The following is a 21,473-nucleotide window of genomic DNA, read 5'->3' as shown; positions in this document are numbered from 1 at the left end:
TGAGTTCTGGGATGGGTCCTAGGCATGGTGGCCACATGGTAGGGGGAAGGGATGGTACTTGATGTCCCAGCAGCATAAGCTCGGTCTTTGAGCCATTTAGCTTCAGCCTTGAGTTGGACATCCAACCATGAATGCCTTCTAGGCAGTCATGGAGGTTTTTCAGTTTGTCTTCTTCAAGCGAAAATGAAACAACCATTTGGGTGTCGTCAGCATATGTGACGGCTTTTATCCCAAAAGGGGTGACCACATCCTCCAGGGGGGCCATGTAGGTGTTAAAAAGTGTAGGGCTCAATGACGAGCCCTGGGGAACCCCACACTGGAGGGGAAGGATGTCAGATCGTATGTTCCCTTCGCAAACCTGAAAGGTGCGGTTTTCTAAGAAAGATGAGAGCCAACGGAGTGCCGTGCCCCTCACTCCCAGCCCGGATAATCGCTGGATTAAAATCTCGTGGTCAACCGTGTCAAATGCAGCGCTTAGATCCAGGAGGATCAGTAGAACCGATCCCCCTGAATCCAAGATGCATCTGGTCTCCTCGACCACTTTCAGAAGAGCAGTCTCGGTCCCCTGCCCTGGACGGAAGCCTGTCTGCGAGGGGCGAAGGAGATTGTTAGATTCGAGGAAGGTAGACACTTGCTGATTGACTGCCCTCTCTGCAATCTTGCTCAGGCCTGGTAAAAGAGAAATTGGGCGAAGGTTGGACAGATCTGAGGGGTCGTGGCCTGGTTTCTTCTGTAGTGCCTTAACAATTGCATGTTTCCAATTGGGGGGGACTACACCTTGGCTAAGGGAGGCGTTAATAAGGTTAGTGGCCAGGTAAGCGATAGTGGGTCCGATTTGTTTAAGAATACGGATGGGGGCGGGATCGTTGGGGGAGCCACTTTTTAGGTCTGAGAGGGCTTTTAAAAAGTCCTCATTGGACATCAGATTAAAGCTATCCAGTGTTGGACTGGTGGTGGGGGATGTAGATGCCACCAGGGGACTGTAATCCGTTTTGGGTGGGAGTGATTGCAGGATATTGGTGATTTTGTTTTGAAAAAAACCTGCTATTTGGTTGCATCTAGCGACCGTGGGTTGATGGTTGGGAGGGGGATTAGGTTTTATAAGGAGCTCTTTGACTATTGTATAAGTCTCACGGGTTGAATTAGATGCTTCTTTAATTTTCTTTTCAAAAAAAGAGGATTGGGCTGCTTTACGCGCTACTTTATAGGACCTCATTGCTGTTTTATATTCTGCCTTGATGAGAGGATCCCAGTTTTTCCTCCATTTCCTCTTGTGGATTTTGCAAATTTTCCTTAGGTTCCTAAGTTCTTGTGAATACCATGGAGATTTGAATTTCTTGCTTTTTTTCTTTACGTCTCTCTTAGGGGCGATTATATCCAGGGAAGAGGTAAGCCAGCTAGTAAAGTTGTTGTCTGCTGTCGCAGGGTCTGGGTCTGCCAGAGGAGCGGAGCGTGTTAGCTCCTGGGTCCAGTGCTCAAATGAGAGTCTAGACCATATTCTGTCGTGTTCTTTGGGGATAGGTATGTGAGAGGTTTTTAAGGGAGTTTGCCAGATGAATGGGATGAGAAAATGATCTGACCAGGGAAGGGGAAGTGAGGATTGAACGTCAATTTTTGGCAGATTAGTGGAAAGGGGGTCTAAAAGATGTCCCTTGCTATGGGTTGCCTCTGAGTTGATTAAATGAAGATCCAGTACTTTTAGTTCGGAAATTAAGTTTGCGGCAATTTTATCTTTGCTGTCCTCAAAGTGCAAGTTTAAATCTCCGAGCAGGATAAAATTTGGGGCCGAGGTGCAGGCTGAAATAGAGGTCTCTAATAATGAGCTCACAAAGTTTCCTAGGCTACTAGGAGGTCGGTATATAAGAATACCTGAAAGGGAATTGTTGGGATTTAATTGAATTGAGAAGTGGGTGCTTTCGCAATCCTCAATTCCTCCTGCTTGTATCCTGCAAGTGAAGAGGTTTCTATAGATAATCGCAAGTCCACCTCCTTTTCCCTTCATTCTATTCTGATATTGAATGAGGTGGTCTTGGGGAAGCATGTTGACAATGTCGGCTTCAGAATGAGACGTTAGCCATGTTTCCGTTAGGAAAAGAATATCAATGTTTCGGTCTTGAATCAGAATTTTAATTTCAAGTGCATGCTTGGGGGCTGATCTACAGTTCAACAGAGCCAAGCTAATACCAGTAGGTGACTGGTGGATGGTTAACCCGAAGGACTCATCTTGGGGCGTAGATGAGTGGTTGGGTATCGGGGATGAGGCTGGCGTGCTGAATTGTAACAGATAGTCGCGTGAGTGTTTGATCCGGTGACTATGAGAAACGGGCATAGTGGATGGCCCTGTGCCCGGCCTGGCCCGGACGGGCCCAGACGGGCTTGCCTCTGGCGCGCCTTCGGCGCGCCCGCTGCGCCCGCCCGCTGCGCGGACGGGAAGGAGGCTCCATTTTATAGTGGGTTGGGCCCAAATCGCCCAGCCACTAGAGCGCTGTCCAGGCCCCGATTGAAGATGGCGGCCGTGGATTCCTTGCCTCGAGGGGCTTGTTAGTGTGACCGTGAGCCTAGAGGATGGCTTCGTGCCTTAGAGGTATAAGGTACAGTGAAAGCGGCTCAATTTGGTTTCCTGGGGAAGTTTTCAAGGGGATTTACAAAGAACCCAAATACACAATAAAGCAGTGGTAGCGATTCAATTTTTTAAAAAGCGCTGTGCTAGTGTAAAGTGCAGTGCATTAAAAGAATAAAATAATAAGTGATCTGTTATTTGGCGAGTTAAACCCCCGGCATCCGCCTCAGGAGTATGGTGCAATCAATCTGCAGGAATTTCAGTGATTGGCTCTTTTATAGTGGGTTGGGCCCAAATCGCCCAGCCACTAGAGCGCTGTCCAGGCACGATTGAAGATGGCGGCCGTGGATTCCTTGCCTCGAGGGGCTTGTTAGTGTGACAGTGAGCCTAGAGGATGGCTTCGTGCCTTAGAGGTATAAGGTACAGTGAAAGCGGCTCAATTTGGTTTCCTGGGGAAGTTTTCAAGGGGATTTACAAAGAACACAAATACACAATAAAGCAGTGGTAGCGATTCAATTTTTTAAAAAGCGCTGTGCTAGTGTAAAGTGCAGTGCATTAAAAGAATAAAATAACAAGTGATCTGTTATTTGGCGAGTTAAACCCCGGCTTCCGCCTCAGGAGTATGGTGCAATCAATCTGGATGGATGAAGCTCAGCCGTCTGAAACTCAACTCTGACAAGACAGAAGTCCTCGTCCTCGGACCATCCCCCTCAGCCTGTGACGACTCCTGGTGGCCCCCTGCACTGGGCACCGCCCCCAAGCCCATGGACCACGCACGCAACCTGGGTTTCGTCCTGGACTCCTCCCTCACGATGACCAAGCAAGTCAACGCCGTCTCGTCATTGTGTTTCAACACCCTGTGCATGCTCCGAAAGATCTTCAGGAGGATCCCCACCGAAACCAGAAAGACGGTCACCCAGGCTCTCGTCACCAGCCGACTGGACTACGGGAACGCCCTCTACGCTGGTACCACAGCCAAACTACAGGAAAGACTCCAGCGCATACAGAACGCTTCTGCACGACTCATCCTGGACGTCCCTCGCAACACAGCCACATCTCTGCTCACCTGCGAGACCTGCACTGGCTCCCCGTCAGCAAAAGGATCACGTTCAGGCTCCTCACCCACGCTCACAAGGCCCTCCACGACATGGGCCCCAAATACCTCAACAACCGCCTCACGTTCTACACACCCACCCGACAACTCCTGTCCGCCAGCCTCGCCCTCGCCACCGTCCCACGGATTCACAGAACCACCACCGGAGGAAGATCTTTCTCCTACCTGGCGGCCAAGACGTGGAACTCCCTCTCCACCTATCTTCGGCTGACCCAGGACCATCTCTCCTTCAGGAAGCAACTCAAGACCTGGCTCTTCGAGCAGTAGCAGTACAACCCTTCCCTCCCCCCTCCCAGCGCCTCGGGACCCTTGCGGGAGAGTAGCTCGCTTTATAAATATGTTGATTGATTGATTGAATATCTCCACTTCTGGAGCCACCCCTGGTGATAGATGGGCTTTCCTGATTAACTCCTCGCCGTAATCAGTTCAGAAACCACTGACTATCTGTTCTGTACAGGGCATGATCACTACCAGGTCTTCAGTGAGTCCATACTACAGTCTCTGTCCCTGTTAAGGGCAGCTAGGGACTGCAAGGGATGCCACTGCCGTACTATTTACTGAATGGGACTGGGCGTCTCTAATGTACAGAGTCATCCGAGGTTGGGCTATCTGACGTATAATTCCTGTGGAGTGAACCACTGTGAGGTCAGTTCCCTGTGAGCGTTGGCAGTTTTGAACGTGTCTCATGGTATGTAGGATTTGCACTAATGGTCTAGTCTCATTCAGAGTCCCTGAATTTCAGTGTACAGCTCTAAGTTTGGTTTTTAATGTGCAGTGGCAAACTTTACAGCACTCTTTAAAAGGTTCTATATTTACAGGCAAAAAACTGCAATATAAAAAGGCTTTCACTATGTTATTCTGCATTCCTATTAGGGCCGAGTTACACATTACTGTTTTAATGACCCTTCCTCCTTTTGTAGGTCTCTATACACTCAGTGTGGTTAGGAAATCGCATCACTCCATTACGAGAAGAGGAATGGGATGAAGAAGACGAAGATGAAACGGATGCGCCTCCTCCGGCTTCACCTCCAACATCTCCGATTAACTCCAGGTATGCTCTGCAAACAATTGTAGTACAAGCCATAATGGTATATGCAGAGGAGTTGGCCATGTACGACCATGTGGTATTAGAACATGAACTATGACCACCTACTTACACTTACCTCACTTACAATCTTTCTTGCTCACATACAGTGCTCTGGAGAAAATTATAGTCTGTAATAATCCTCAGAAATTGTTTCCAGATCATTCATTGAGCAATTTCAAGCATAGCTCCAAGAGGAGACGTGGAAATGGCACATAACAGAAGTCTGTCGTGCCCTCACCAGAGCACCTGCACTGTAAGTTCACAGCCATCCAGCACTTCAAGCTGCTTCCTTTGGTGGTAAAGAAGATTAGTATTTGTGTTCTGTTCAGATGTAAGCGGAGTTTCAGATGTCAAGCTCCAGTTTAAGTCCAATTTCTCTTGAGCATTTTGTTTTCTGTTCTTTGTTTGTGTGAAAAAGAGAACTAAGCCAATATGAAATAGACATATAGGCTCAAAAGGCATACCTTCTAATTGGTTTGATAATACTTTGCCTTGCACTACTCATGAGAAAGTTCCATGATATTCGAATTATTATAAAGATAAGTATATGCGACAAAAGCATCCTGAATAAAATGTGCGAGCTAAACAGATGTTTTTCTTTTATTATTATTTGAGAAGAAAAAAACACTATAAAGGAAATAATTATTGTACAGAGAAAATTACATTATGCACACTGCGTCTTTCAAAAGTCAATAAAGGGACTTTTTCAACAAATGAGCAATTATAGTTTGGATACAAGCACAACTCTCCCTTGACGATAAGTTCTAAAGGAATTCACTTTCGTGTTCTCTTCCTCCTGGTAACTTTTCTGTACCCCATTTTTGCAAGGTTAGTCCCCCACCTCTAAATGGGGCAGTGGAAATACAATCCTCCTTCGTGGTTGCTGGCATTAACCAGGTATTGCAATACATCCAGGAATGGTGCACTTCCCCACCTGGGGACAACAATGCTGTCCAAAAAAAGACGAGAAAACAAAAGTAGCGCTTCACTGCAAAGTCTGTAAAGTGAGGCTGATGTGTTTGGATGTGAATACAACTAATCTGGCCACTTTGCAACCACTCGGTCTTGCTTTATTTAGTTATGTATTTATTTTTCATATTTAAAACCTTTTATTTCTCTCCATCCCGAGGATGCACTTTGGAATAGAAAAATGTCAGAAAGAGGGCATTTCCCGCAAGAGTGTTTTTCCTTTTTGGATCCATTTCACAGGGAAGCAACTAAATGAAAGAAGGAAAGAGAGGTTGTGAACCGTTTCTTCAAGTCACGGTTTTCAGTAAGTAAGGAGCAAGACAGAGAGGGAATCAGAGGCGTAGCTAGACTGACTGACAGTAGTGTCAGTGAGTGTCCCGGTACCCAAATAAACTACAAAGGCCGCCTGGGGCGGACCACCCTCCCCAGCTACGCCAATGCTGGCACCTTATTCAGGGGGCAAGATTTCAGTACCCTGAATGGAGGCAATAGACCACTATATTATTGCCCAGCATTTAAACCTCAGTATAGATACGAAGCACTTTCCTGTTCCAAACCTTTGTATCGCTTGTAGGAGGCTTAGCAAAAAGTACTAGATAGCCCCTTGTACAGAAGGGCTGAACATTAGCACAATTTAAGGGTAGCCAGGTACTATTTCTGTATGTCCTTTTTTCACCAGATGAAAGTTCTCTTCTCAAGTTACCTGAATTAAATCAGTTTCTCAGGGATATTCAGGACAAATTTGGCTGCCTTTTTCAGTTACAAAGTGGGATACTTTTCTAATGGGTCAGCCTTTTGAGCGCTTGTATTCTTGCACGTTTAATGAAATACTCCTTTCCCTGTGGCCATTACAGCAGCTAGACATGTTAGTGAATTGCACACTCTTTAAGCTTCACTTTATTTCACTGCTTTTTTAAAGGACTGAGTGGCTATGGAACACTATTTGTCACTGTTGATTTTCCTTCCACCCCTTTTTCCCACTTTACACCATTTTAAGTAGAAAGTATGTCTGCAGAGACTTAACTGGCACACAGCCATGTAATGATGTGATCACAGTTAAATGATTCACACGAAATGGAGGCAATTCCATGTAGATTTTTTTATTCTGAGAACACCAAAAGGCCCTCAAGGTTTTAGGACCAGTAAACACTCCACATACTTGCAGCTCCGCATGCAGGCAAGGAATGTCGAGCTGCATTCCAAACGGTGCAACCTTTTGCAAGCAAGAATATTGTATGATCCTAACACAATAATTGTAAAGCAACATAACACATATGAGAGTAACAATTCTACCTTTTACCCACAAAAACAAAACATGCAAGATCCAAAGAAGAACAAAGATAATGTGAGAAATAGGGTGCTGGGGAATGGGGGTGTAAGCTATTCTCAAGCAACATCACAATCCTTGCCAGGGTCAACTACAAAAAGTCACTAAATTAACCTTTCCTTCATCCTTCAGTAGTTTGACACAAAAGCAATCAGGCTTAACTTAGAGGCAAGGTGTAAAGTATTTATCCAGCACTTAAACAAAGTGAAAACACAAGAAAAACCCTACACCAATTTAGAAATATTGGGTAAATTTAAATGAATTATTTGACAACAAGTAACAAAAACCCAATCAGTAGAACCAGAGTTATGAATTTTTAAAGTGAAAAATAACTCTTAAAAGATTAAAGTGCCTACTGTGGACCTCTAGTGACGCCAGATTGGGGCAAAGATGAAAGTTATAGCTGACCACCATGGAGCGCAGGTAAGGTACCCAAAGTGGATTGGGCTCAGTCTTCGCGTACCTTTGGACTTACAATCATTTTAAAAGAATTATTTTGAGAAGGTAGAGTACAGTGGGGCAAGTCAGCCAGCAGTGCCTGAGGAAGAAGCATCATCTTATGGAAGTCGAAAATCTCCAGTGGGGTCAAGCTACAGGCTGTAGCTGGCAAGTGCTCCACGAGGCCAGATAGCCCTTCTGCGAATAGCCGCTGAACAGGATTTGCTCCTGACTAGAAGAAAGTAGCGTGTGCTGCCGCAAAGTCAGGCCTACTGGAAATGCACCTTGGGTGGATCGCCGAGCAGGTAGTTTTCGATCACCTCTCGGTTCTCAGAGCAACTTTTGGCGGAGAAAGTCCCAAGTTATGGATTTAGGCTATCTGAGCACCTTTAGCACCACTTCAAAGGGTCCAAGAGTCGGAGGGTACTCGGGCCGGGTCCAGGTGCAAGTTCGGGATGGTTGGAGCTTTTTCTGTCCCTGAGGCTCTGATCAGGAGGCCAGCCAACTAGCCCTTGGATCTGATAGAGACTACTAGCCACAGATTCCTTTACATAGAATTATCCACAGGCCTGAGACTGGATTCGGAAAACTTTTTGCCACAGCATCCCTGTGCGCCGGGGGAGGGGCTGCATCACGCGACTCCGCCCGGCGTCGTCCGCGCACGTGACGTCATTGAGGTCACATAAGCCCCACCCCGGCGCGCCTATGTCAGTTTTTTACTTTTCCGTGTGCAACGCAGATCCGGTCTCTGTTCAGGCCTCTTTTTTTCTCCCTCATTGTGCTATGTTTTGGTGAACAGTGTGCGAATGCCTTTGGGCTTCAAGACTTGCACGTCGTGCGGGCGTCTTATGTCGGCGACGGACCCTCACCTCATTTGTATGTGGTGTTTAGGGGAAGATCACGGCACCACTGATAGTGAGGCTTGCCAACAGTTGAAGCCGAAGTCGCAGCGGGAGCACCGGGTGAAACTACTCTTGGCGTGTCTCTCAAGTTCGTCTTCATCCCCTCGTTCAGTCTCGGTGGACGATTTCAGAAATTGCCGTCGTCGGCGTCCTTGTCCCTCTCCGATGTCGCAAGAGCGTCGCTCCCTAGTGGGTAAGTGTCGCAGTTTGTCCCCAGGGGCTGGTGTTTGGCCTGCCGGGGGTGTGGGCTCTCCGCGGGTGATGCGACCCCACGTGTCGTCCTCCTATCCACCGTTTCCCGGTGAAGGGGCGTTGAGAGTCCAGATGGAGACATATGCGGCGGCCTTGCAGGCCTCGCTGGCATCTCCTCCTCCTTCCCCTCCTGGGATGTCAGTGGATCCCTTGCATAGCACGGGGCCATCTGCGGCGGCGCTGGAGCCGCCACGGAGGGCCCCGCGCTAGGCAAGGGATCTGGAGCCGAACTGGTTCGGCTCCAGACTTGGAGGATGTGGTGCTGTTGAGGTGCGGACCTTCAGGGGTCCCTCCTTTGGACCACAGCTCCTCTGCCTCGCCGCAAACTCCTGCGGGAGTCCCTGTGGTGTCGCAGGAGGTCGCCGGGGCTCGGGTCGCATCCCTGAGTCCCCTCTCGGTTCTTGGACAAGGTGGTCCTGTCTAAGGCCGACGTGACACCGCTATGGTGCTGGCAGCTGCTGGACCGGGCGGCGCCACAGGGGTCGGTGGACTCTCCTCGTCCCGCTCTGGGTCGAGGCTGTATGGGGACCCCTCGTCCTCCTCCGTGCCTTTCTTGTCCCTCAACGAAGGCGGCTGCCACGTCGGAGGGCGAGTCGGAGGTTGAGTTGCCCCTGGCGGCGCCGCATGGATCGCCGGGCCACCTCCGTCACATGCTGGGCCGAGGCTGACGGAGGGCTTCTTGTCACTCCTCTGGTCCCTCTCGTTCCTCCACACAGGCGGCTGCCTCAGCGGAGGTCGAGTCGGCGCCGTTCCGGAGCCGCCCCTTTGCCACTTCGGATCCGGCCCGCTGCGGTCCCCGGCGCGGTGTGGCTTTGAAGAGCCCTATCCGGCATCTCCTTCGGCGCCGGATGGCCTTGCCGTCCTGCCTCTGGCAGAGGACTCTACGGCGCCAGACGGGCGCTAAGTCGCGGATTCGTCTTCGGACGCTCCCTCTTCTCCGGAGGTTGGGTGCATACTGGTGTCCTCCTCCTCCGGAGAAAGGTCGCCGCGTGGTGGCATTTTCACGGGCATCATCGAAGGGTGGCTCCCTGCCATTCCCGAGGCCAGGGTGCTCGCCGGAGGAGTGACAGGTCCCCCACTCTTCGGTCCCTTCTGACTTCCAGGTCTGGCCTTTGCCCGCCCCGCTTGGCTTTGGGGACGGCCACCTTAGTTTACAGCAGTCGCCCATGAAGGAGCTGCTTTCTCCACCGCGGGGCCCTACAGAGGCGGGTGCGGCCTTCGCTCATGCGGTGTCCACGGCTGTGGGCATTCTGCGCATGGGTTACCCGGTTGCTCATTTTACGGCAGACCATCTCTTGGGGGTTTTCCACCAGGGATCTGGTGGGAGGGAGCTGTTGCTGGTGTTTGAGGGTTCGCTTCTTTCTTCCCTGACGGGGTCCTGGAGGCGCCCCGCCTCAGGGGATCCGGTGCCTCAACACCTTCTGCACCGGCACCTTCCGGCGCCGCGTGACCCGGCATGTCTTTCCCTCCACCCCTCTGCCTCAAGTCCACTTTTGCGGACTGCTTTCCCTCCCTGCCGCCACTTTTGACTCCACCGTCCAGGGAGGCTCGCTGGCTGGACTCTTGGGGTCGCAACATGTTCGCCTCGACCAGCGCTGCCCTGCGGGCCCTTAACACCTTGTGTGTTGACTAGGGCCACCTCTTGTTTGTGGGACTTGGCTGAGTCCTTGAGATCAGCAGCTTCACAGGAGACTGTTAAGGTAGACTTACGATATCATGCGTTGGGTGGCCGGGAACTAGCAGCGTTTATTCTCTGCTCCGCTCTGGACATCTCGGAGGTGCTAGGCCGGGCCATGGCTTCCTCAGTCGGCCTCCGTCGCCATGCTTGGCTTCGGGATGGCGTGTTCCCTCAAAATGTTTGGGAGGGGCTGATTGATGTTCCATTCGATGGCACCCTGTTATTCCTTGCCCCGGCAGACTCTGCCATCCAAAGGTTCTTGGCAGGGCTACGTCCTCCTCCTTATCATCCTCCTCCTCCTCCTTCCCTCTTCAGTGATTGCTGAGTTGACTTGTTCTGGACCTTCTTTTGGGCCGGTTGCTCCTGCTGTGGAGTGTGTTTTATGGCCACTCTAGTCCTCCTTGCTGGGACTGTGGCGTTGTTGGCTGCTGGATGGCCCTTTTGTCAACTGTGTGTGTGTGTTTTTGTTGGAATTGTCTGTATGGACTTGGCCCTCAGATTAGGCCTTCTGTTTTGTCTTCGGCTACTTGACAAGCCTTCCGCTGTTTTTTTTTTTTCCCCCCCGTGGCTTTTTCGTTCCTTCCTCTGCTGTGGAAGATTCTTTCAAAGAGGGTTCCCATGTCTTGGGACTTTCCTTACCCTATGTGGGGTAATGGTAGCTGTTATATAGCTTGCATTCTTCTAGGTAGTTCACGTTGCCTTCAGGCCCATGCTTTCTTTGGCGTTTACGTATGTTGCTGTTGCTTCTTTAGGCTGTGTGCGCGGACCCCTCGTAGTGGGTGTCCGGGTCTTTCCTCAACTTCCCACTCCTGTCCTGCGGGCTTGGATGGTTCTGTGTTTCTCCCTTGTTCGGCGTTGCTTGCCGGTCTTCTTGGGACCCCAGGCTGTTTTTCTTGCTCTTGGCGACTAATTACTGTCAGTGCCGCTCTGTCTGGTTAGTTGCCTTCTGTCTAGGGTAGACTCGCCTTCTTTTCCCTTGTTTCCTTGGGCCCTCTAGGATTTCTTCTTCCTCTGCCGTGTCCTGGCATTGGATGGAAGCTCTGTTGCCCTGTAATGGAGTGGGGTGCTTCGGCCTCTCTGGCCTTGCCCTTGGCTCTCCTGTTGTGAGTGTAAGGGCTTCTTCTGTCTTCTTTTTTCTTCCTACATCCCTCTTGGGGTCGGTGGTGTTCTGCATGAAGGTGTTCCACTTGCCTGGAAGGGACAGGGCTTTTCGCCTTGTCCATGGCTCGGGTCCCCTGTAGGGCCCTCTGTGATGTCCAGGCTGGTGGGGTCTTTTCGCAGTCCCTCCTTTCCATTGGGTATTGCTAGGGTATCTAGTCTACATGAAGGAATCTGCGGCTAGTAGTCTCTATCAGATGTACGAGTTATTTACCTTCTGTAACAATGTATCTGGTAGAGACGATTCTAGCTGTAGATTCTTTCACGACCCACCCTTCCTCCCCATTCTGCGAGGACCTTTGGCTTGGTCTTCTGCACTCGCCTCCCGGTGGGTGGCTATGCCTTATGTGAGTGCATTCTTTCGCCCTTTTTGACGGGAGGCTACGTCTTGTTTCTCTTTCTTTTCTTCCTCTTTGGTGCATTGCAGGATGGGGTTATGGGTGCTCCTGTGCCCCTATGCTCTGATCCAGGATCGGAGGTAGCCTTCTCTCCTTTCCCTCCCCTTCCTCTCCTCTTTGGTTAGTAAAGGTGCTGGTCCCTCTGCTAACCCTCTGGGTTGGGGGCCCTCCGGTTGTGCTTTGCCCCTTTTTACCTTGGGGGGTTGTCGCACTCTTTGCTGGGGTTACCTCGGAGGTTGTCGTTCCTGTTTGTCTCGACACCGTTTCCCCTTCGTTATTCCTGATTGGAGTTGTATTCCTGCTGCATGTTGTCATCACATTTTGCATGTGTTCCCTGTCTCCAGGAGGGGGCTGTCTACATACTGGCAGGGTGGCTGCTCAGGGGTGTGCTCTGTTCTTCCCTTTTTTCTCTGCCTTAGGGTGCTGCAGTGTTGACACTGCTCCTTATGGTGTTGTTCGTCACCATTCCTCTTTTTCCAGTTTTTTTGCTCTTTCGCACACTGTTCCCATGTACCTACAGTTTTGTCTAATGGCTCCGCATTGTGGCGCTGAAAATTTCTCAGGAGAAAACTGACGTAGGCGCGCCGAGGTGGGGCTTATGTGACAATCTGACGTCACGTGCGTGGATGACACCTGGGTGGAGTCGCGTGATAGCACCGCTCCCACGGCGCGCAGGGATGCTGTGGCAAAAAGTTTATCTGAAAGAAACACGTTAGTGTTAGATTCCTTACCTTAGAATATCCCCAGGCGTCAGTCTGGATCCGGAAACTTTTGCGTAGCAGTACCCTTGCGCGTCGGTAGGCGTCGTCTGCAGGCGTCTCCTGCGGCTCCGCGTCCGTCGTTGGCGTCGTGCGCCGTGATGACGTCGCTGGAGTATATAGACGCCGCCTCCGCGCGCTGACGCCAGTTCTTCTTTTTTCCGCGCCAGTGGACGCAGATCTGAAGAGCGGTACTCGGTCTTTTGACCAAGTTATTTCAACTTATTTCTATCTTTTGTGCCTGGTAGGATGCCCGGTTTCAAAAACTGTGACGGTTGTGACCGCACGATGTCGGTCAGGGACCATCACCGACTCTGTCTCCGGTGCCTGGGCCCCGACCACGATGTCGACTCCTGCGTCGATTGCCGGGCTCTGACTAGCAAGGCTAGGCGGGAGCGGTCCCGCAAGCTGCTCGAGCTCCGGGTGTCGGCCCCGCGTCGAGAGAGGTCGCGGTCCGGCCGGAGGTCCAGGGAGCGTTCGAGGGAGCGGTCGCGGAGCCGCGCCGGGCGCTCCGGAAGTCGACATCACTCGTCGAGTTCCTCAGGTAAGAAACACAAGAAGTCGGGGCGTCGTCATCGTACCCCCGACTCCCCCCGACGCTCGCGCGATGCGGCCGGGGGTTCGGGTGACCCCAACCCCGCGGCTCCGCGAGAGTCGCCGGCGCGGCCTGCCCCATACCCTCGGGTCCCTGGGCAAGGTGCGACGCCTGAGGAGATAGAGGCGTTCCTCGTGGCCATGAGGGCCCTATCTCCTCCGGCGGGTTCCACGGTGCCTACGGGCCCAGTGAACCCGTCCGGAGGCCCTAGCGGTTCAGCTGACCCTACCTCGACGCCGTCGGATGCTCCCGGTGCCGCTAGGGCCTTCAGGGTCGACGCCGGATGGACGTCCTTCCAATCCGGCGCCGATTCCATCGGGGTTGCCCCCGGCGCCGCCTCCGCGCGACGCCGGTTCCTCGGTGCCGGCTTCGGGCGGCACTGGGGCTCCGGCGCCGGCTCCGGGCGGCGCCGTCCCCATACCCTCACCGAATCCGGACGCGGAGTCGGACCGGCGTCGCCCGACGCCGGGATCGACGCCGATGGGGCCTGTCGACCCCGTGGAGCCGGTCTACATGGTTGACACCGACTATGGTGATGATGTAGAGTATGGTGAGGGCTGGGAGGGGTCTGAGGACCCTCTGTCACGTGAGTGTCAGTATGACATGGACTGGACAGGTGATTTGGGGGACGCCAGTGGTTTGGATGACTCTCCCAACCCTGGCTTCGTCTCTCCTCCTTCCGTGGCATCGGAGGAGGGAGCTGCCTATTCAGTGGTGTTGATGAGGGCTGCCAAGGCCTTAAACCTTGAGCTCCCCGTCGCGGCCGTGAGGCCTAACATCCTCACTGAGGTCTTCAAACCGCGGTCATGCCCACAGGAGCCTCTGCTGCCGTTTAACGAAGCCTTATCAGACATTCTGTTGGGCACTTGGTCCAGGCCCTCTTCAGGTGCGCCTGTTGATCGGAACGTGGCCAGACGCCACCGTCCTTGTCCGGACGACCCCAAGTTCCTGTCCACCCACCCCACCCCTGAGAGCCTGGTGATCCAGGCCTCTACCTCCCAGTCCGCATTCCCGTCGGCTCCGCCCGATCGGGAATCCAAGAGGTATGACCAATATGGCAAGAAGGTCTTCTCGTCCCTGAGTTTAGGACTGCGGTCTTGCAACACCGCTTGCCTCTTGGGCCGTTACACCCACTCTGTGTGGGACACGGTCGCGGAGCTGCTGCCAGAATGCCCCATGGAGGTGCGGGCTAAACTCGGCAAAGCTGTTGCTGAAGGCCGAGATGCAGCTAGGTATTCCATTCGATGTGGTCTCGATACGACCGACTCGCTAGGCAGAGCGATGTCCACGACGGTGGCGATTCGTCGCCACGCCTGGTTGAGATACGCCAACTTCTCGGCAGATGTCCAAAACACATTGATGGACATGCCGTTCGATGGCTGTCATCTGTTTGGTGACAAGGCGGACCACGCGCTGGAACGCTTCAAGGACTCCAGGGTCACGGCTAAGTCCTTGGGTCTCTCGACCCAGCGCCAGCAAACGGGTTCGTTTCGCTCCTTTCGTGGCCACGGAAGGGGCGCCCCCACACGTGCTGCCAGCCACGCACCGCAGCAATCACTTCAACGCGGTGGCGGCTGTGGAAACCGCCGTGGAGGCGGTCGGGGACAGAGGCGGGGTCAGACCACATCTCCCCCCGCAGCATCTGCCTCAAAATCCTCCTAGTCCGTGCTTTCAGGCCCACGTGACGCCAGTGGGTGGCAGGGTTCGCCATCACCACGCCCGCTGGCGCACGATCACATCGGATGGGTGGGTGCTGCAAATCGTCCGAAGGGGCTACTCCCTCCCCTTCGAGACAACTCCTCCAGCCATGCCACCGCAGAACCACCGTGTGTCGGGGGACCACTTGCAACTTCTGCAGGAGGAAGTTACGGCCCTCTTGGCCAAGGGGGCCATCGAGCGCGTTCCTGGGCCAGAAGTAGGACGTGGTTGCTATTCCCACTACTTTCTGGTACCAAAGAAGGACAAAGGGGGCCTACGTCCTATCTTGGATCTAAGGAACGTCAACGGCTTCCTCCGGAAGGAGAAGTTCAAGATGTTGACTTTGGCTCAGGTCTTGGCTGCTCTAGACCCGCAAGACTGGATGGTAGCGTTGGACTTGCAGGATGCGTATTTTCACATCCCCGTCCTGCCGGCCCACCGGCGTTACCTGCGGTTCACGGTAGGCCAGGAGCACTTTCAGTTTATCGTGCTCCCCTTCGGCTTTACAAGCGCCCCACGGGTGTTCACAAAGGTGTTGGCGGTGGTCGCAGCCCGTCTGCGCAGGTTAGGGGTCTCAGTCTTCCCCTACCTAGACGACTGGTTGTTGAAGGCGGGCTCGCCCCAGACAGTCGTCCACCACCTCCAGATGACGGCAGACCTCTTGCACGACCTGGGGTTCTCCATCAATGTGCCGAAATCACACCTGTGTCCCTCTCGAAAGCTCCTTTTCATCGGAGCGGTTCTGGACTCGGCGCAGTTTCGGGTTTATCCTCCGGAACGGCGGATCCGGGATATTCAGGCGTTGATTCCCATCTTTCAGCCGCTATCCCGGGTTTCGGTCAGGTTGACGCTGCGGCTGCTGGGGCTGATGGCTTCCTGCATCCTTCTGGTGCATCACGCCCGGTGGCGGATGCGGGCTCTGCAGTGGGACCTGAAGTTTCAGTGGGCCCAGCATCAGGGCACGTCTTGATCTCGGAGGGCACTGCGAGACAACTGCAGTGGTGGCTTACGGACCGCGATTGGGTCAGGGGCAAGTCCCTCTCCCTTCCCCAACCGGAGCACGTTGTCGTGACGGACGCGTCCCTCCAGGGCTGGGGAGGCCACTTGGGAGAGGCGGAGATCAGAGGCATCTGGTCTCCGGCGGAGTCCCGGCTCCATATCAACCTGTTGGAGCTACGGGCGATTCGTCTAGCACTGAAGGCATTCCTCCCCTTTGTCAACGGGAGTGTAGTGCAGGTGTTCACGGACAACACCACCGCCATGTGGTACTGCAACATACAGGGCGGGGTGGGGTCGTGGACCCTTTGCCAGGAGGCTCTGCGCCTCTGGCAGTGGCTGGAACGTCAGGGTGTGACTCTGACGGTTCAACACCTGGCAGGTTCTCTGAACGCCAGGGCGGACGAACTCAGCCGTCGGTGCTCGATGGATCACGAATGGCGTCTGAACTCTGACGTGGCGCACGGCCTCTTTCGGAAATGGGGAGAGCCTTGGTTAGATCTATTCGCCACAGAAGAGAACGCGCAATGTCATCAATTCTGCGCGTTGGAGTTTCCAAGACGGCACTCGCACGGCGACGCCTTTCGGCGCGAGTGGAGTTGCGGTCTGTTATACGCCTTTCCGCCTATACCACTTCTGCCCAGAGTGCTGAAGAAGATCAGGCGCGACCGGGCCCAAGTCATCCTTGTGGCTCCGGACTGGGCTCGAAGGTACTGGTATCCCGGGCTACTCAGCATGTCAGTCGGTCCCCCGATCCGCCTGCCCCTTCAGGAGGACCTTCTGTCGCAGCAGCAGGGGACGGTCCTCCACCCGAACCTGTCCAGTCTCCACCTCCATGCTTGGAGATTGAGCGGCGGCAGTTGAGGCCATTTGACTTGCCTCCTGAAGTCTGTACTGTAATTCTGGCAGCCAGGCGTCCCTCCACGAAATCGGTATACGCCTGTCGGTGGAACAAGTTTGTGGCATGGTGCACAGCAAAGGCTGTGGATCCTCTTTCTGCCCCTCTCTCCGAGGTTCTTCTGTTCCTTCTCTCTCTTGCCCAGCAGGGCTCTGCTCTGGGCACTATCAAGGGCTACCTTTCTGCCCTTTCAGCCTTTCTTAGGCTTCCTGATCAGCCTTCTTTGTTCAAGTCCCCAATTGTAACAAGATTCTTGAAGGGCATCACACACATTTATCCACCTGTTCCGTTTGTGATGCCTCAGTGGGACTTGAACCTGGTTCTAACCTTTTTAATGTGTGCTCCCTTTGAGCCCCTTCATTCTTGCCCTCTCCGTCTCCTGACTTTAAAGACGGTTTTCCTGGTTGCCATCACCTCTGCCAGGAGGGTGAGTGAGCTCCAGGCTCTTTCTGTCAAACCTCCTTTCTTGTCCATCCATCCTGACAAGGTGGTTCTGAGGACTAGACCTTCTTTCCTGCCCAAAGTAGTTTCTGCTTTCCATATCGGGCAGTCCATCACCCTCCCTTCCTTCTTCCCACCTCCGCATCCTTCAAAGGATGAAGAGCAGCTCCATCGTCTGGACCCCAAACGTGCGCTTTCATTTTACATGGATCGCACACGCCAGTTCCGGGTGGATGACCAACTGTTTGTTGGCTACGTGGGTGCGAAGAAGGGACGGGCGGTACATAAACGGACCATCTCACGGTGGGTCGTTCTCTGCATCAAAGCGTGCTACTCTTTGGCTCGGAAGGAGCCTCCTGTTGGGCTGAGGGCCCATTCCACTCGGGCCACGGCGGCTACTACTGCCCTGGGCCGGGGAGTCCCCTTGCAGGACATTTGCCAAGCGGCTACGTGGGCCTCGCTGCACACGTTTGCGAGGCACTACTGCCTGGACAGTCAAGTCCGGAGGGATGGCTTCTTTGGCCGTTCTGTCCTCCAGGACTTTCTGGTGTAGGAATGTATTGGTTCGCAGACCCACCACCGGGGTTGGTATTGCTGGGGTATCTATTCTAAGGTAAGGAATCTAACACTAACGTGTTTCTTTCAGATGAACAAGTTACTTACCTTCGGTAACGATATATCTGTAAGAAACATTAGTTAGTGTTAGATTCCTTACCGAACCCACCCATCCTCCTCGTTCTGCGAACTGATACCTAGGGTTAAGGTCATCCCTTTCAGGGCCCTAGTTTCAAAAAAGGCACCAGTGTTGGTTCTCTCATGGCTCTGCGTCTTCTGGCGCGGAAAAGCTGTGTACAAAGAACTGACGTCAGCGCGCGGAGGCGGCGTCTATATACTCCAGCGACGTCATCACGGCGCACGACGCCAACGACGGACGCGGAGCCGCAGGAGACGCCTGCAGACGTCGCCTACCGATGCGCAAGGGTACTGCTACGCAAAAGTTTCCGGATCCAGACTGACGCCTGGGGATATTCTAAGGTAAGGAATCTAACACTAACTAATGTTTCTTACAGATATATCGTTACCGAAGGTAAGTAACTTGTTCTCCGGATCCAGTCTCACGCCTGGGGAAAATTCTACGTGAAGGAATCTGCGGCTAGAATCGTCTCTACCAGATACATCGTTACCGAAGGTAAGTGACTCGTACTTTCAATCTGGAAGTCTTGCATTCAAGCAGGAAAGCATGTCTCAAGCAGCAGACAGTCCTCTGAGGGCACAGGGCAGGCTTCAGGTTGCAGGGCTGTCCTCTTGGTGCAGAAAGGCAGTCCTTTGAAATACACAGCAGGGCACAGGCAGCAGAACAAGCATATGAGAGTCCTTCCGAATGGGCAGTATTGAACTGAATAGTGGGTCTGAGGGTCCTATTTGTATACCTGGTGCTAGCTTTGAAGTGGGGGAGACTTCTGAAGATTTCCCCTCACAGACATGTCTGGAATTTCCTAGAACCCTAGCCTGGTCCCAGTCTCTTTGCAGTCACAATAGGCTAGTCTGACTGTTAGATTTGGGGGTCTCTAGTTGGCATAGGTAGGTACCTGTGACAAATAGGGACCCTTGCGTCTAGTCAGGAAAAGGGGGGTACACTCCTAAAATAAACCATGCTCACCCCCTTGGCAGCTTGGCATGAGCAGCCAGGCTTATCTCAGAGGCAGTGTGTAAAGCATTTGTGAACACATACAGTAATACAGTATCTGAAAGAGACACGTTAGTGATAGATTCCTTACCTTAGAATATGCCCTGGCGTCAGACTGGATCCGGAAAGTTTTGCTTAGCAGTACCTTTGCGCGTCAGTAGGTGGCGTCCTGCAGCTCCGCGTCCCTCACTGACATAGTCAGCGCCGAGATCACGTCACGGAGAGTACTTAGGCGCCATCCATGCGCGCTAACGTCAGTTCTTTTTTTTCCGCGCCAGTAAGAGCAGATCTGGATTGAGCACGTACCATTTTTTTTTTTTTTTTTAAACCTTTATTTTCTTTATGCACAATACACAGCTGTCTGCCTACAACCCAACGGGCCGGCCGCTATGACATTCAGCATAATAACATCATACAGTGGAGCTCCCGCCTTGGATGCGGAGTAAATGACCCGCAGTGTCAGCACATCTCACGGGTTGAGCACGTACCACTTTTTGACCGCTATTCTGAGACCTTTGTCTCCCCCTTTTTTTCCCTGGTGCACGTAGGTATGCCTTGTGGGGCTTGTCGCCGAAATATGTCGGTAGCGGACCCCCACGACGTTTGCCTCTACTGCCTGGAGACCGACCACGACTCCTGGAACTGCCTTCACTGTCGTGCCTTGGCCCCCAAAGCCTTGCGGGAGCGGCGTCGGAAATTGTTGGAGGTCCAGCATTCGTCACGTCGCCGCTCCGGGTCTAGGGACTGTTTCCGGGACCGCTCGCGGGACCGGAACCGTCACTCCTCTGACTCCAAGTCTTCACCTTCGGATCCCGGTAAGCGTCGCCATAAAAAGAAGTCGAAGAAGCATGTTCGCTCTCCGACGTCCCCTCGTCACTCCTCCGAGGTGGATGAGGGGGAATGTGGCCTCGCCCCTGCGGCTCCTCTGGAGCCGGGTAGTCCCGCGGCCTACCCGCCATAACCGGGTCTGTCAGCGACTCCCAAACAGATGCAAGAGTTCCTTACTGCTATGGACCGCCTTTACAGGCCTCGGGCTCCCGCCAGCGCGCCTTCGGGCCCTGCGGTCCCGTGTCCAGATTCTGCTGGCCCGGCGTCTCCACCATCGGCTCCAGCCCGGCGCCACAGGTTTCTGTGCCGCTGGCTCCGGCCCTAGCGCCATGAGGTGCGGCATTGCCGGCTCTGGCCCCGGCGCCACTCTCGCCTCCACCCTCACCGCCGCATGGGTGCTGGTTATCCCACCTTTGCCCCGGTTCCTGGACCATTTTGTTCTGGCCTCGGTTCCACATTGGAAGCCGGCGCCTTTCTCTGCGCCGTTCGTCCCTTCTCCGGCTCTTCTGCCGCGATAGCCCCCTCTACGCCACTGGCGGACGACGACTGGGAAGGGTCCGAGAACCGGCTTGCTCGGCAAAGTGACTCCGAACAAGATTGGGTGGATGACTTGGAGGATGCAGGCGACCTCAATGTCTCCTCTGACATAGGGTTCGCCTCTCCCCCGCCTACCATGGAGGAGGGTGCCTCCTAAATGATGGTGCTCCGTCGGGCTGCTGAGGCCCTTAACTTTGACCTCCCCATAGTGGTCCTAAAGACCAACCTCCTCACCGAGGTGCTCCAGACAGCATCTACCTCGGCGGAGCCGCTGCTTCCCTTTAATGACTCTCTTGCAGAGGTCCTCTTGGGCACTTGGTCGAGGCCAGCCATGGGGGCCCCGGTGGATAGAAACGTCGCACCGACCTGCGCCCGGTGACCCCTCTATCTTGACCATTCACCCTACACCTGAGAGCCTAGTCATTCAGGCCTCGATGTCGCAGAGTGCCTTTCCCACTGCCCGCCGGATAAGGACTCTAAAAGGCTGGACCAGTTTGGGAAGCGGTTCTCTTCGGCCAGCCTCGGGCTGCGGTCGGTGAACACCACCTGCTTGTTGGGCCGCTACTCCCAAGTGGTGTGGGATGCCATTTCTCAGGTGTTGCCTCAGTGTCCTGAAGAGGTGCAGGCTGCCCTTTCTCAGGCGATTGCTGAAGGCAAAGATGCGGCTAAGTTGCTCATTTGATGTGGGTTGGACACTGCCGACTCATTGGGCAGGGCGATTTGTACGACTGTGGCGCTGCGGGGCCATGCCTGGTTGTGTTTGACTGGGTTTTCACCCGATGTCCCGAGCTCACTCATGGACATGCCTTTTGATGGCACCCGCCTGTTTGGCGACAAGGCTGACAGTGCACTGGAGCGTTTTAAGGACTCGCGGGCTAAGGCCAAGTCCTTGGGTCTTTCTACTAAGAACCTGTCCCCTCCTGGTTTTCGTTCGTTTCATGGCCAGGGTCGAGGCACCCAGGCACACCCCTCCACCAGGCTTGTGCAGAAGCAGTCCCAGCGAGGCCGCATTCGTAGTTTCCACAGGGGCGGGTCTGGTAACCAGTGTGCGGGTCCGTCCACCTCCACCCCCGCTGCTTCCGCCTCTAAACCCCCCCTAATCTGAGCTTCAGGGAGCCCCCCATGCCGGGGGTAGGCAGGATCCACCACCAC

At 53.7% G+C, this 21,473-nt stretch overlaps 1 protein-coding gene across 2 annotated transcripts in view; it reads left to right on the top strand.

Moving 5' to 3' along the window:
* The window catches only part of HTT (huntingtin), a 2,178,328-nt gene that overhangs the window by 1,866,046 nt on the left and 290,809 nt on the right, over positions 1-21,473 (top strand). For both annotated transcript variants that reach the window (XM_086964158.1, XM_086964157.1), the window contains one exon: positions 4,595-4,725. In XM_086964158.1, the coding sequence (XP_086820284.1) occupies positions 4,595-4,725 (131 nt within the window). The remainder of the gene's footprint in view (positions 1-4,594; positions 4,726-21,473) is intronic.

The sequence above is a fragment of the Lissotriton vulgaris genome, chromosome 3_2 (assembly GCF_964263255.1).
Source record: "Lissotriton vulgaris chromosome 3_2, aLisVul1.2, whole genome shotgun sequence".
NCBI lineage: Eukaryota > Metazoa > Chordata > Amphibia > Caudata > Salamandridae > Lissotriton > Lissotriton vulgaris.
The sequence above is the reverse complement of the archived record's forward strand: the minus strand, read 5'-3'. Positions and strand labels throughout refer to the sequence as shown.